The sequence below is a fragment of the Myzus persicae genome, unplaced genomic scaffold (genome assembly GCF_001856785.1).
Source record: "Myzus persicae strain clone G006 unplaced genomic scaffold, MPER_G0061.0, whole genome shotgun sequence".
NCBI classification, from domain to species: Eukaryota; Metazoa; Arthropoda; class Insecta; order Hemiptera; family Aphididae; genus Myzus; species Myzus persicae.
This window is the reverse complement of record NW_019102777.1, coordinates 173,635-190,584: the sequence shown is the minus strand read 5'-3', so window position 1 is coordinate 190,584 and position 16,950 is coordinate 173,635. Positions and strand designations below refer to the sequence as shown.

Genomic DNA, 16,950 nt, shown 5'->3' with positions numbered 1-16,950 from the left:
AGTAATATTATCGATGTTTGCTTTGCGGCTGAAGGGGTGAACGATTCTGAACACGCAGGGTAAATAAGACGATGTACTATACCTACCTACGCCGTGGTAATGTATTTTTTATAATAGACAGTTCTATCGAAACGGTGAAAACAATTCCGCTTAGCCTAATAATATATATGTGTGTACCTACATAGTTGATTCGATCAAGTTTGAACGTAAATTATGTTTCCGAAGTTTTCAGAATGGTGAAATTTGATTTATTAAAAAAAGGTTCTCAAACGCCAAGAATATATATGCACGATTAAAAATCGAAGTAGGTAGGCACTTTGCAAAAACGTTGACGATTATCAATATTGTACGTCTCACGGCTGCAGGTATATACAGAGTGGTTCGTCACACACGCTCAGTGTCCAACAAACTCAATAATAATTAAATATATTTTTCAATTAACTCCTACCTTTTTAAATTTTTAAGGATAATTCAGTGCCTCGATATTTTTACAATCTCGGACTTTTTGTAAAATTTGAGGAGTGTCCTATAACTTAATTTTTTTTTTTAAACAATCATTTTTTTCGCAGTAAATCTTAAAATTGATAAGCAGATGATTTTTCTTTTTGAAAAGTAGTTTCTGAGTTCATAAAATGAATGTAGGATACAAATTATTTATGTGTGGTTTTACAAAATACATAAAACAGATACACTCGTAATATAATACAGAGTCTAGTAGGTAATTATAACAGGTACTCAGCCAGTTTTTAAAAATCACTTAAAATCATCTGATAGAATAAAATAAAATGTAAATTGATCAATGATTTCGATTCGACTTTTCTATTGTTGTTATAAAAACCAAAAACATGAAAAGTTTTAATATGCCTGAGTTTTATAATAATAACATTTACTAGACAAATTGATGATTTTTGATTAATCAATCCTACTTTTTTCTAAACGTTGACCTAAGAATACTTACTAACTAACTAACTTAACCTAACATAAGAATCTTAGTGTTTAAATGTGGAGTAATATTGAATCAATATCATATTACGGGTATGTGTAAAAAATATTGTTTATCTGCATATCCAGAGGAACAGAAATCGCTGTACGTGAGTTATATTTAACATATAGCTGCCACTACTTAACTTTAAGTGCTCATAAACAATTAAATATTATATTATGCTGCCGATCGTTAAATGTTCGATATTTGTGAATTGATATTTTCGGACAAGTAAATATAATATATAAAATATACTTTGCATATTTTATGCCAAGTATAAAAATACTATTTAAAAAATTGAGTCATTTTACATAGAAAAATGTAAAGAAATTCATAAAGAAAATGGTAGCAATATTGGAGCACAACATTTGGAGTATAGGCAAATAACTAAACACGGTATGTCTATGCTTTATAAGTTATTGAATATTAGTGCGAGAGTTAACAATCACTTAAAATTCACAAATGTAAAATGCTACTTGAGCGTATTGCTCTTATAATATGGATGTACCTATATAAAACAAATTCTGTTGTATAATCAGCAAACGATATTATTTGAAATTGAATATGTGGGCACATGCATCAATATTACACTATCATAAGTACAGATCAGCAGACACTATAAAATTTTTAAAGCAATTTGAAGACTCATGTTCTATTGACAAAGTCAGACAGACTATATATATATATATACACACAATCAATGGCTCAAAAATAGGCTCCTCATCAAGACCTATTTTTTTAAAGTGCATTTGACTTAAATAATTTAAAATTTGTGCTAGTACAAAATAATATGTTTAACTTATTCACCAGGGAACAAGAGATAACAATGTGTATATTCTATTTTTCAGTTATGGAAAACTTGGTTAATAATATTCAAATATTTAAAGCAGAATGGCTCTTTCATCAATTTTCTTTTAGTTTGGTAATTAAGTAATTACCTATAATAGTTAAATATTATGGTGCTTGATTAGCCTATTGATCAATCGAGTCCCGGTTAATTATTATAATAACGCCAAGGTCGAAAATTCATTATAAGATACCTACTATAATTAATGTTTTTGTAATTTTGTAAGCAGCTATAAACTAGGCACGTAAACATAATTAAGGGATGTGGTATAGGAATGAATACCCTTCACGATTCCTTGAATATCCTCTCCCCTCTCCAACCTTGTCATAAAAACGAACACTATAGTGCCGTCGACAAAGAGGAAATCTCCGTTGTCGATCGCCTCCACGTAAAAGCATAACCACCCGCCCAGGTCTGAAAGAAGGCACACGTCATCATTTCCGTTTGGACAGTCACCCCCACCACCACCACTCTTCGTCAAAACGGTTTTGCAGAACACAAATATTGTCTAAGATATCACTACTCGTCAGTTGCAGTCACACGACGAGTGGGACCGAGAAAAGATAGTTTTGTATCTAATTCCTGCCGATATATTATTACATGAATAGACGGTTTACGCATGCACACACATATGCGAGTGGCCCAGGCTGAATTGTATTTACATAATATGTAAAACGGGGGAAAAAAATGAATAAAGAGAGAGACGGAGAGACGAGACGTACACACACACACACACACTTGAGGATATAACACGGGGGGTGAGATTTTTGGTGGGAGGGGGTGGGGAGGAGGAGTCGAAAAAAAGGTATTGACGCGCGACTATACTGCTGCAGGCGTATTATAATAATAATATATACGCGTCGCATCCATTATAAAATATATGTACATAGCCAATAGTAATTGATTTTAAGTCGAACGAGGATGATATTATATATATAAGAGAGATCTCCGGCATCATCCGAATCGATGGCGACTACCGAAGCCCAGGAGCCCGAACCCATCCAAGTATATAAAAAATGACGACGATTCACCTATATATATATATATATATATCGGTATATTATTATATTATTAAAATAATACGTAAAATTCCGAGTAGAAACGATCTTGTGCCTCGGGCATTACATATTATGCTGATAAAATATATATACCACCCTGGTGTACATACGCGTTATTATTATTATTATGTTTATGTTTATGCGATGAACAGCTCCAATCGCTTAGTCATGCGTAATACGTGTAATATAATATTATAATATACTGCAGGATGTTTTTATCCGCGTTAATACAGTACGCAACTATTTTTCAGTGATATAGGTAATATTTTATTATCAGCGCACGATTAGAGGTATTGATAATAATATAACGTATTTCTTTTGAAAATGTATAGAGTTTTTATAAACGCTCGTTATATTATCATACTTAGTCTACCCGAATTTGAAATAAAAAATTACTAAGCTGTTAACGACGCGATTACTATGCATAAAGGTGTTCCTGCTTTGGGTAATCAAACAAAGTCGACTTACTCGCTTTCGTTGTATTGAGCGTATTCAGAACTGTAACGTTTTGAAGTCGGATATTTGCGTGTATACCAAGATAAGCACGCCCTGTGGACATGCAATAGTTACTTTATATTGTTATCTTCTCTCTCCTCGTCTTATTCCCGATGATGGATGAACAATATGTATATTATTATACCAAAGCAGGTACAACAATATATGTGTTCGTGCCGGTCACAAGTACACTACGAAATCAATTCGAATTATGTGTTTCCCTCCAAGCCTTATATCAGTCTGCATGCCTGTGCCCGTCCGTTGTCGTGTATTGCAGAAATGTCGATACAGGCCTTCTCCGTCGATCGGACGAAGACGACGAGACGCTCACGCCAAAGCCAGAGCACGAGCGCGCACACCTGAAGAAGATAAATGATTAAAAGAAATTGTCTATCAAAATGGTTTCGATTTTTACGTATATTACTATACCTACCCACGCTGCTAGACGCCTGCAGCCGATCACAGTACTGCACCCCCTCGACCCGCAAAACGACGTCCGTCTATTGATTAATAGCTATCTTACCCCCCTCCTATCACTCCTCTACCCCAACTTGTGCGTTTCTCTCCGTTAAGTCATCCCACCTTTCCACTCACTCGGCGATAGTTTCTTATCAAATATTTTTTCTCTTTCAATCGGAAGTCGATATAGTGTTCCCCGCTGTATTGGGTTTACTTTACTTTTATCCGACCACGCTTTTGTACAGAAATAAGAAAAAATGCCCTCGTCGCATTCAATTAGCGACCGGTAATAACATATATTATTACATTCATAGTATGCCGCATTAACCTATAATATTGTTGTACAAGCAAGTCGGAAAAATCTATGTATAGTCGTCGGATTTTTTCGGTTTTAATTAATTATCCATTATTTATCTTTTTCAAACATTCAGACTGTGTGCGGCACCGACTACGGTGTTTTTAGTTTGGAAAAATAATTTATAAAAAGTACAAAAGAAGTTAACAGTTTTTTTTTTTTTTTGAGGTGAAACAATTTAATGAAAATGCGTTAAACACATATATTATAATTTTGTATTATAATGATAAAATAATTTACAGCAATGAACAAAATTGTTATGAAAAAAAAGTATATTAGGTATTGTATTTATACTTTATTCCAGCGGTTCCCAAACTTTTACGACCACGGCACCCTTAAAAAATTTTTTGTGTTTCACGGAACCCTAATGTCTAATCCAACTCAACTACAATTTTTGTGAATTAAAAAAGGAAAATCAATTCCTTAAACTCTCAAGTCTAAATAATATTTTAATGATACTGTTGATGACTTTTCATTATTAAACTTAGTTTCAACAAAATTTTCAATCAAACATTTTTTAAACAACAAACATTAAATAAACATAATTTTCTCAATAAACTCATACATCTAACGGAACCCTTGACATTGTCCCACGGAACCCTAAGGTTCCGCGGAACACACTTTGGGAAACGCTGCTTTATTCTACTGTTACGTTTTAACAACATTTATCGTTTCTTCAATGCAGTCGATGCATTCTAATGTTAACTATTGCCAAAGTAGAATTTGATGTTTGACCGTATTCGATCACATTTTTTCGTCGTAATTATAGTTGTCTTAAGATGGTATGCATAAAACTTAGAAATGTTTGTTACAAAATCGCCGGTTAACTTAGGCAGTTCCTGTTTTTATTTTTTTTTATCTGAATCTTAAAATTTGTCACTAGAATTTTTCGATAGCTATTATGATATTGTACAAAATGGAATTAGTTGTTTTAAAACATACATACTACAAAAGTATTCTTCATAATTGACAATAACAAGTTTTTTAAAAATAGGTTTTGATTGTATTCCTCTCCAATAATACATTTTTCATGGTTTTTGTTTTTTGTTTTAATTCTAATTTATTTGTTGAATTGAAACTTGAGTGGAATTCAGTTAATTAGACTTGTCTACTACTAGTATTTTAAAAAAATGTTACAAAAATTATTTAAATTTCAAACTTCATAATTTCTCACTCACTCACTTACATACTTACTAAAAAGAAAAAAATTACTCAAAGTTACTACTCAGTGTAAAAATAAAGAGATTCGTTTAATTTATTTTAGTTTTTTACAAAATTATTATAGACATTTCAAACTGTTTAGTTTTAATTTTTCAAGTTTACTAGATACCTACACGAAATTTAATATTTAATTGCCATAACCAAAAGTGTACCACATACCTGTAGTATCTTATCGTTTCAGGTACATGGCTATTTATTTAAGAATATATATTTAGTGCCTACCCATTTACTATTATGTGTGCTCGAGACTGTTTCCGTGTAACGTGTGTCGCCGAGGCGGTACCTGTGTTCCTTTGTCTCGGTACGGGCGTCGGTCCTGTGACTGTAACAAATCGTATTTAGTCGGTTTTGAGGATCACACGCAATGGACGGGAGAGGACGAGGAGGAGGAAACCGCGAGAAGAAGTTCTCTCTGCTTTTTTTCCCCGTTCATCTTCTCGCCTTGTTCAATTTTCGTACACCACATACGTATTGAACCCACCGCCGACACGCCGCTTCACATGACGAATAATATAAGCTATATACATTTATTGTTGTATGAAAAACACTGCAACGAATAAAAAAATACAAATAATAATATTATGTAGATATGCCGTGCGCGTGTAAACAGTAACGATTAATAATAATCGGCACGTATTAAGGTCAAATGAGGTTAAAATATTTGTGTCCGAGTTTATATAAAACACCATGATACGTAAGAAATTTAAATACATCCATTTGAGAAGTCAACCGTCGTCGTCGTCGTCTTCGTTTCGTGCCGGCGCATGTGATAATTGCAAGTACGATTACTATTATCGATACTTTAAGTCATTTCAATGATCTGAACGCCAAATGAGACCTCAAAGTGGAATATCTAATACTATGAACCGTTCGTCGCTGACTGCGGTAAGTTATCGACCGTATATTATTCAAATATCGTCTTATGCTATTATGATATTTTATTATAATATTTTACTCATCCGTACAGTATTAAGGTTATGACTGATAATATCATATATTTTAGTGCAATACATAATATATGTTTTTTATCGCCATCAGCGACTAAACTGGCCAACAACATAACATTAGGGAGAAAATCAAAAATGTAATAATATGCTTTGAGGATCAGTGTGGTATATTTCGTATAAATAATAACAACTATAACATAGCTATAAAATATTAGATTAAACTCACTAAGACGTTGGTATTATATCTATCGTCCAGATCCAGTGCCTCACGCCATTAAACACGAGACAAATAAGTAAATAAACAAACAATCTAACCCTGTATAGTCATGGCTAAATACACCGGTATTCCATAGTCTGAACTTGGACCAAATATTATCGTACGGTCGGCGCATCTTTTCTTTTATTATTACTATATTATGATTCATGCCTGTCTGGGATTTTCGATGAACAATACTCACAACCAGACAGCGTGAAGTAACACATTAGTGATGATCCAAGTTGTGAACTTACCAGAGCATTTAGCCCAAGTCTGTAATCATGCAATGTACAAACCAAAATTGAAATAATTTTAACGTGTTTTTTGGCGATCTGAGATCATGTACCGAGTTCAGCAGCAGTCGAAGTCTAAAGCCATCGACTTGTAGGCTCGTGTATTTCTTGGTGGTTTACAAACATTTTTCCATCGTGGCACATTGTTATACGTTATAATTATAAGTCACTGCACACTTTAGATAAACACGCGTGATCTATTTGCCGAAAATAAGCACTTATTAGGACAACAAAACGTTAAGACGCACTCTCTGTACAGTAGTCAGTATTAACTATAGACATTAGATTTATTTTAATATCGAACGATATTTTTTTGTTATCGTATGGTACATTTACAATTCAAATCTGTCTCGCAGTGTTAAAATAAAGTTTGTTTTTAAAACAATTAAAGTTCATGTTTTCACGGCACACAATTTGGTAAACACTGCTCTATTGCTATTTTATAGTTATTAATTTACGGACCTTAATAATTATTACAACTGTTGTAACCGAATGCAGTATTATAATCCTAAGCCTAACCTAGATGGCTATTTATTTCCCGGTCGTTACCTCACAGCCACAAAATGCGCGTCTATTCCAAAGACAAATAATATTAGAGAGCTGTCGTGGGTGAAAAATATCGCGCGCTCATCCTTCGAGATCCACGACCGCTCCTCGACCGTGGGTAAATATATAATAATAGTAATAACTATGACAACAACAAAAACCGTGGTATAATACGGGGCGAGTAAAACGGACGACCAATAACAATAGTAAAATAATAATAATAATAATATAAATACGTCTACGGGACAAAAATGCAAACTTTTCATTCACGTCTCGTCGTCATTACCATTTTTTTCCATCCCCTTGTCGCCGCTGCAATAAGGGTATTTTGAGACTTCAAGCTCCGTCGCGCTTTCGGGTCGAATTATATTATTCGCCAAACCAGATGACGTAAATGACATAGACGTATACGCGTATAAATAATAGCAATAACAACAATAATAATAATAATTTCGTTACATAACGACGACGGGTGAAATTCGTAAGAGTTATGTACGCACCCTGCGATGGTAGATTGCGGAGAGGTTAGGTCTACCGTACGCGTCCACCCCGCGTATGAGAAATTGCCGCCGGACAATGGGCGACGAGGCGCTTTCCCGTTTCACTGCACTTGCACCGGTTCATCACATAATACTATGTATTACAGTTTCGTGGCAGCCCTTAAATTCGGTCCCCAAAAAAGCGAACACTCGACGAATTGTTGCGTGATTTATTCTCCTCCAAGCCATACTTTTACGTTTAAAAAAATATATATATTTGTATTATTGTTTTGATAAACCCCCCTTTTTCCCTGTTTTTCAGCAGATATTTTTTTTTGAGAATTTTTATGTAGGTATCTAAATCAAAATTCGAGTAGTTAGTTTTTGAGTTATACACCTTTAAATACTAAACATAATAATTTGTGTATAGTAATGGGTGAAGTAGGCATAGCTTAGGCAATTTGAAAACGTTGATAATTACTATTGAATATAAATAATTTGTTAAAATGATCCAAGTAGCAAAACAATACATCTTATTTTACATTTGAGTAATAATTTTGTAAAACCATTTTTAAGGATGTTGCCCTTAATATAAAAATTGTAATAACTCAGAAACTACTCGTAATAATTATTTTGATTCAGATACATCCAAATTTTTAACGAAATCATCTGCTAGATAATTTTCAATAAAACTGAGAGGTTATCGTTTTAAAAGTAGAAGCTTGTATCGCCATAGGACACCATTATCTTACTATCGTATGTAGTATAAACAAATATCAGAAATTTGAAAATAAGGTATACTACCTAAAGGCAGAATTTAAATAAATATACTAGGTATTAAAGAGAAAAATGATCGTTAGCATGTTTGAAAAAACACAATATATAGATTGGAATCCGGTAAACACCAAATATTTAATGATTAACTATTATTAATAGGTACAATCGTGTAAATAACCACAACGAAAATGTTTAGAAAAGAAAAAAAAGCAAGCCTTCCAAATTTTCTTGAACCAGCACTCGAAAATGAGATGATTATATAGCATCGTATTATAATATACTGTATAATATATCAGTTAGGTTATCTAACTTTTTTATGTAAGAATTTCCTGATAGAATAATAATAATAATGATGACACACTCGCTATCGTCCGCGATCTCGCCGCCGTCAACTACTGCAATAACTGATAACGGAAAATAGAAAAAAAACAGTAGTAAAAAAATACGTATTTTTTTTTTTTTTTTTATNTTTTTTTTTTTTTTTGTATATTTATATGTGTACAGTAATTTCCTTGAACCTCCATAACTACGCTCGAAGTTCGAGAGCGGGAAAAGACGTATTTGTCGTAAAAGCCTCTGAGCGTAAAAAATATTATATTAAACAATTTACGACTTATACGCGAGTATAAAATATAAATAATATTACTATACGTCATTTTATTGTTCGGAAAAAAATGAATGGAGCTTGCGTTATTATTATTATTTTATTTGTAAGCATTTTTTTTATATGCTTCATATATTTAAGCAATTTCACACATCATCGATCTCGAGATTTGTCACGCGTTCAGGCACCTTTTCCTCCGTGCGCGCGTTGCGTCGGTACATTATAATCTCTCTAAACGGTTCAGAGTTTTTATTAAATATTTGTGAAAAAAAACAAAAAACCACCGTGAAATTATCCTTCATAATTTACACACAATACGATTCATCGTAAACGCGTACAATATATCATACCTTTTAAATTATTTATGCAAACGCATACGTCGTCATGCGTGTACTGCGGTTTTTGTCGGTCGAACGTCTTCCGAAGCAGCAAACCCAATACGGAAAAAAAATTATAATAATTAAAATCGTTGAAAAAAATAACATTCCTCAATTAACAATAATTTTGACGGCCGAAAGTCTTATATGATAAGGCTACTATCGACGTCCGACGTGTGTGAAGAAAAATAAAATGTTGTATACCTGCCCGGATCACTGCCATTGGATTGGACTTGTACTGTGCCAAAAATATGAATATTAGAGATGTAATTTTTTTTTTTTTCGAATAAACCGACAAAACTTTATTTCACCTCTTCGTGGTCTTATGTACATTATAATATAAAGCTGAAACCATAATACATAAAATATTATTATTTGGAGACTTGTTTTTATTTTTTATTTTATGATAACAAAATACAACTAATATTTTGATCTGATTGTTATCTGTCGTACTTGACTCATACTACAATATCTTGGGTCGGACGACATTTTTATATGTGATGTAAGATGGATATAAAATATAAACTTTCAGTCGTCATAATACCTAAGCTGGAGGATTTTGGATTAGGTACAGTAATAATAATAATGATAACAGATTTTTTTGGACTTCCTAGTTCAAGTTCAACAATAATCTATCACAAAAATAAACTGAATTAATTTATATTATCTAGATTTTATTAAAAGAAAATACCATCTGTTGACACTATATTTTTAAGTATGTATTTTTTTTTTCTTCTATATATAAAGTGTTTCTATGAAGTTCAAATTAATAAACTTATTAAATATTTAAATGTCACAGTATGGCGTATGGTTGAATGGTTCTATTATTTCTTTAATTTGTTAAATAATGAAAATTGCCAAAATACAGATATTATTACCATTGTGGGCTTATGGAGTAAACAATAATGTAATATATTGCTACAACGACAACAATGATTACGTGTAGGTACCTACCGAAAACCTTGCAATATTGTAAAATTCGCATAATATTGTAATTTAATGTTTGATGTAATTTTCGGGAGTATTAAATTTACATCTGCTAACGCGCACATGTTTCGAACAAATAGTAATAATAATAATAATAATAATATATAGGTAATGTTCCTAGATAATTGGCCTAATTGTTATAAATTGGTCTGGATGACTCATTGTTGTGCGTGGGAGGTTGTTAAACGATAAAAGGCGTTACAAACAAACTAACATTTTTTGCAATTCTGTAGATTTTATATTTTTATCCAAATAAAGTTTTTTATCGTCATGAATCGATGTTAATTATGATAATAAAAAAGAACGTAAAGTTTCACGACGTCAATAATTTATACTGCAGTCGGTTTAGAAAAAAATAACGAATCCAAAATGAATGAATTTGGATATGAATATAAATTTCGTTCAGACCAAATTCCAAAAGATACGTATAATACAAACATTGGAATAGACAAACCAAAGCCGCTATTACATACGTGAATGTTTTACGTCGTGTGTCGTGTACTCGTGTCATTCGTGGACATGGGAACTATAGCTCCAACTGTTAACCATATTGGTTTAAAAGCTGAGCTGTAGTCAACTCTTGGTATACTCGGTTGAATCTATTGGTTATTACACGATAACAATAGAACAACGTCCAATTCAAATCTGATTTCCTCCACAAGACGCGGCTTATACGTCAAATAGACTCTCAAATGACCATGGTGTTGGTTTAATCGTCGACGCACAGTTCTAAGATTTATTATTTAATAAATACTTAAGAAAATTTAAATAACAATTAAAAACAAATTGTAGGGTAAAATCAGGAATACAAATAAATATTGTTCACGATAGTATTAGAAGTGGGCCGTGAACTTAGCAAAGAAAATTTAACAGTTAAAAACAGTTTAGGACGAGTATTGTTTTTCTTTTAAATATCGATTCGATTCGAGTCAAGTTTCAATTATTTCGAAACGAGTCAAGTTAAAATTCCAGTATTCAAAAAAAGTCGAGTACTCGACAAATGACGAGTGTTGAAAAAAAGTTGAGTACTCGACCAATGCTGAATATTAAAAAAAGGGTAGAGTACTGAGAATTGCTTGAGTATTTTATATTGTACTAAGATTTGGGGTTTTTCAGTTATTAATAGTTTTAAAATTTATTTTTCTATAAAACACTGTTAATAGTATTTTTAATTTTAAAAATAGTGAAACGAATGTTCGATTTCAGGATAGGTAGTACTCGATTCAAGTCAACTACTCATATTTTCAATTACAAAAAAAATTTAGTAGAATGATGTCAAGTACTCGAACTCGACCAACACTATCATCATAAACACTGAAAATCTGAAAACCGTCTAATAGTTTCGCTTATAATTGTTGGACTTATTTTTAGTGGTTATTATTTTATCATGTATAATACAATAGGAACAAAAGCATTATAAATATTAAAACTATTAACTAGGTTAAGAAAACAATCATAATATGCAACAAGTAAAATTTCAAAACAAATCATACAACATCTAATAATCTAAGCAACAACATAGAAACATGCATTCCACCCAACTAGGTTAAGATAACAATTATGTAAAAAAATAACAAATAGTTTAATTTTAATCATAGTCAATAAGTACAATGTAACTAGGTTAAACTTAATATCAATAGTGCTTCGATAGTAAAATTGATATTATCTAAAGAATAAAATTGGGGAAGACAAAAAAAGGAGTAGAATTGGTGACTATGTGACGTGATTACTATGAGACGCCAGTTGTTGTTAATAAATATTATTTGTTCGTTTATTTCTGTACTTCTAAATTAATCGTTGTATACGACAAAGTGGCGCCCAACGTAGGGCTTGAACTCACGACCCCGAGATTCAGAGTCTAGTGCTCTTGTACAAGTATAGTTCCCAACATTTTATTGAAACTTTGTTCATTTTACAAAACTATTTTATGTTGTGTCTTGCCAATGGAGCAATATCAAACAAAAATTACTCATCTATACAAAGATTAGACGACAAAATAACATGTTGTAGGGTATTGGAGATAATTAGAAATTACAAAAACAATGGTTGAGTGATTTCTAAAGTGAACTGTTGAATTTGTTCAGCTAAGTTTCCCGACTATGTTATATTACGTATAGTTACCTTCCAATTTTATTTAATCACAATCATAACAATTTGTGAGACAGAAACTGCAATAACTGATTTTATAAACTATTCTGTAAAATCTCAATATCGTTTGTGAAATTAGTCTTCTTAATACAATCTGACCTACCCAAATTCACTTGATGCCTACGAATTTTACTAAAGTATCTATTATTTGATTGAACAAAATATTAATATAATATCATTAATCAGTTTTAACTGCAAGATTAAATAAACAATATAACTTATTTGTATGATATGAGATAATGTTTGTTGTCTTAAAGAGTGAAGATACCACAGTCGGTTAAAAAGATATTAAACGTGAATATCACTGCATAATATCACTGATTTTAGGTAGAAGATAAGCTGATAAAATAGCCCGACCCTTGAAAAATCACGGGGAAAAACATATACATACTCAAAATGGCAGATTTTGCAGGTTGGAATCTTTTCATATTACACTCTATACGTAATAAGCGTTCCCTGTATTCAGTTCAGTCCCACACTCACAGTAGTGTCGCAAAGCCACGAAAGAGCGATTCTGAAAATTTGCGAAATCGTATAGACTTTAATAACCATTTATAAACATACAAGGTTTTGTAAATAGCACTTAATGTATATTATAATATATGCATATATAGCTACCCGATTCCGCATAATTTTAAATGCAACGTTGCCATAACCTTTCTTTGCTCTCGTAATTACAAATTATTATGATGTGCATAAACGACAGAACTAATTAATGATAAACATGAAACGATCATTTTTCTAGGAACTATTTAAGTGATGATGTCAATACTCAATATAACAGTATATTTCACTGATTAAATACATATGCTATTGTAAATGTTAGGACTTGTTGATACGATTTTAATGTTATTGTGCCTAGTACAAAATAATATTAAATTATCCAATAGATACATTATAATATTTTTAGTTACATATATGTTTTTATGGCATAATAGATATATTTTACCTTGTAATATTTTTTTGAAATACAATTAATAAACTTTTTACAATTGATTATTCTATTGAAAAACGTGTTTGAATCAAATTGAAGCTTATTAGATTTCTAAAAAATCTGTTATCGTAACTTCAAGATATATCTCTAATCACAAAGAAATTAACCTCAACTCAAAGCTTGAATATTTAAATGAGGTAACTTCACGATATTTTAAAGTTTAAGCTCATTCGTATGTTTCTGAACGTTTTGATACTTGGTGGTATGGAGTTGTATTTTTTGTACGATAGTCTCACAAAATGGTAGTATAAAATGTTAACTAGCTTAAGTTACAATAATATGATTGTTCAAATAATGTTAATATGTTATCGGGAAGGCAAAGTTGCGGGTAAACCTAAGTTGATGGATTTTTTTATAAACCATGTTAAACCGGTATTCCAGTTATTGCTCAAATCCCGATCAAACGGTTTACCTTACTACCGAAGTACCTAACCGTTCAATTCCAAAGTAACACCGAATACTATGTAAGGGTTGACGCCATACAAGGTTCTTGTTCCACAGTACCTAATAAAATTTTAATACCATTAACCCAATCAAGCAGGTTTTTCGAGATTGATTTTCCACAGTAAAAAACTTTTTTCATTTTTGCAGGTCTGCCTGTGGCTGTGCATCGAATGGTGCTGCGGCTCTCCTGCGGCGGGCCTGCTTCCACCTCACCGGCGGCCGGCCTTAGTCGACCCGCACCCAATAGTGGCCACGCTGCATCCCGGCAGAAGTCGCGGGTTCACTGCGCAGCAGCAAAAGAAGTCGTCGGCAGCGAGGACCACGGTGTCGGTGGCTCCAGAGGACAGTGGACAGCCAGCGGATCAAGACACAGCGGATACTGTCGGCTTCAATTTCGGCCTGGGCTTCGGGCTGGACACGCCGCTCATTGATTCGCTGCTTGAAAGGCTGCTGAGGCGTAAACAGCTCCTGATGGCAGCGGCCGCGGCCGCTTATCCGGGCGCTGGAGGTTGGGGCGTAGCCGCCGGCGGCGGTGGAGGTTACTTTCCAGGACCAGCGGTCGTATTCCCGTATGCCGGCGGCGGTGGTGGTGTGGGTGGAGGTGGAGGAAACGGCATTCTCCCGTGGAACAGGCCCGCCGCATACCCGTTCCCGTTCGTGCCGTCCCTAAACCCGTTCAGTGGAGGAGGCGGCGGTGGTGGAGTTGGAGGTGGAGGTTGGGGTGGTTTTGGCGGTAATGGCTTAGGCGGCGGTGGTTGGGGCGGTGGTTGGGGTGGTTATAACCCGCTGTTCGATTTCGACGATTTCGGGTGGAAGAACAACAACGCACAACAATAATCGCTCCCAAATATTATATACATTTAACTATTGTAATTATATAAACTAATTTATAAAAGCTGATCTGTTTAATATTAAGAAAATATAATATTAATAAATAGTCATAAGAATGGAATTTCTGCATCTCGGATAGACCTAGTAGATAACTCAATAGGTAGGTAATCAGAATTTTTTTTTTTATAACAATATTTATAGATATAATATTTTTGCTAACTCACTGTTAAATATAATATGTAATCACTTTGTACATTATATTATAGTTAACTAACAATATATAATTATCATAAATAATTTTAAATTTGTTAATTGTTAGTGTAATTTATAAACACTTAAAGGTGTGTCATGACTGCGGTACTTTTCTAAAACTAATTTGTATATAGGTATCTCCAATGAAATCGGATGTGCTATATTGATATCAAAATATAATTCAATATATATCAATGTACCTATGATAAAACTGCCAGTGTTAGGTACTAGATAATAATTAATAATAAGCTCAGAAAGTCAAAACATATATATCATACACTCCATATGTTATGTATAATACTTAAAACGGCTTTGGTAAAAATTACATCACTAAACATGACCGTTGGTTTACACCACTTCTAATAAGTTTTGAAAATATTTAATACCAAGTTATTCTGTGTTGCCCTTAACTACCTACCCATTTTACTACAGGTGCCTACCTATTTCAGTTATTATACATTTATTACTATACACGAATTATTGTATATAATAATTATATAAATCGTTTAATACTATGTAGTTACGACTTATAGGGACAAGACATACACACATAATAATAGTATGCAACAAAGCGTGACAACAACAACAATAATAACAATAACAATCATAATATAATGTGTTATGGCGGTACTTACAGAAGCGTTGGCGGTGTAATAATTTATAACGATTATCGAATTACGCGTTTCATCGTATGACTGCACGAGCCTCATCGTACAGATAATTCATCTTCGTCTAAAACAATTAAAATCACATTACATTATATGTTCTAATAGTATACAAAACAATATAAATATGTAGTAAACACGAATATAACTACGAGAGTGGTCGTTATGTATACAATCTAAGTTTTTTTGAAAATTGTATTGTATGCAAATTATATCGGTTCAAGATTACGGCTAATTGAGTTCATACAGTTTATAGGGTTGTTTCATCTTTGAATAATTTTAATATCTTCCGATATTTAGATTATTTAATGATTATTTTTGTTTTTAAATGTACTGAAGAATTGAATTGATCAAATGCAACAAGAACTGCACGCCATATTATTTGCATTATTTTAAGCATTTATATTTTGGGTAATTTTTATTTACATTATATTAAACAATTTATAACCATTTATCGAATATTTAAAATAATTAAACATTCTAACGTTTTGATTATTATTATTTTACAAAAAAACTCAACTTACTGGTCGGTCATCTTTGAAGTCTACGTGTATAAGCGAGTATTTATAATATCATGTGGATCTGTCGATAGAACTTTTTAATACCATATAAGTAGCACAGACAATGATCGTCCGATATTTTTCTTTGTTTAAAAAATTATTTATAATTGCATAGTTTATGTTTTAAAAAGATGAATTATCATTATTATTATTATTAGCTGTTACATGTTACTCATTTCATATTGATCTGTCATAATATACGTGTGAATGCATGCATGTACGTATGTATGTATGTATGTATGTATGTATGTATGTATGAATGTATGTATGTATGTATGTTTGTATGTATGTATGTATGTATGTATGTATGAATGTATGTATGTATGTATGTATGTATGTATGTATGTATGTATGTATGTATGTATGTATGTAT

At 32.4% G+C, this 16,950-nt stretch overlaps 1 protein-coding gene across 1 annotated transcript; it reads left to right on the top strand.

Moving 5' to 3' along the window:
* Positions 1 to 6,104: 6,104 nt before the first annotated feature.
* Positions 6,105 to 16,438, top strand: LOC111033108 (glycine-rich RNA-binding protein 2-like). Its single transcript, XM_022313703.1, has 2 exons — positions 6,105 to 6,302; positions 14,417 to 16,438. The coding sequence occupies exons 1-2, from the start codon at positions 6,249 to 6,251 to the stop codon at positions 15,104 to 15,106; spliced, it is 744 nt and encodes a 247-aa protein (XP_022169395.1). The 5' UTR covers positions 6,105 to 6,248; the 3' UTR covers positions 15,107 to 16,438.
* The last annotated feature ends 512 nt before the right edge of the window (positions 16,439 to 16,950 follow it).

Coding starts and splice junctions, on each gene's coding strand:
- LOC111033108 (XM_022313703.1), top strand. CDS start 6,249: ATGAGACCTCAAAGTGGAATATCTAATACTATGAACCGTTCGTCGCTG. Junction 6,303..14,416: donor ACCGTTCGTCGCTGACTGCG/GTAAGTTATCGA, acceptor TCATTTTTGCAG/GTCTGCCTGTGGCTGTGCAT.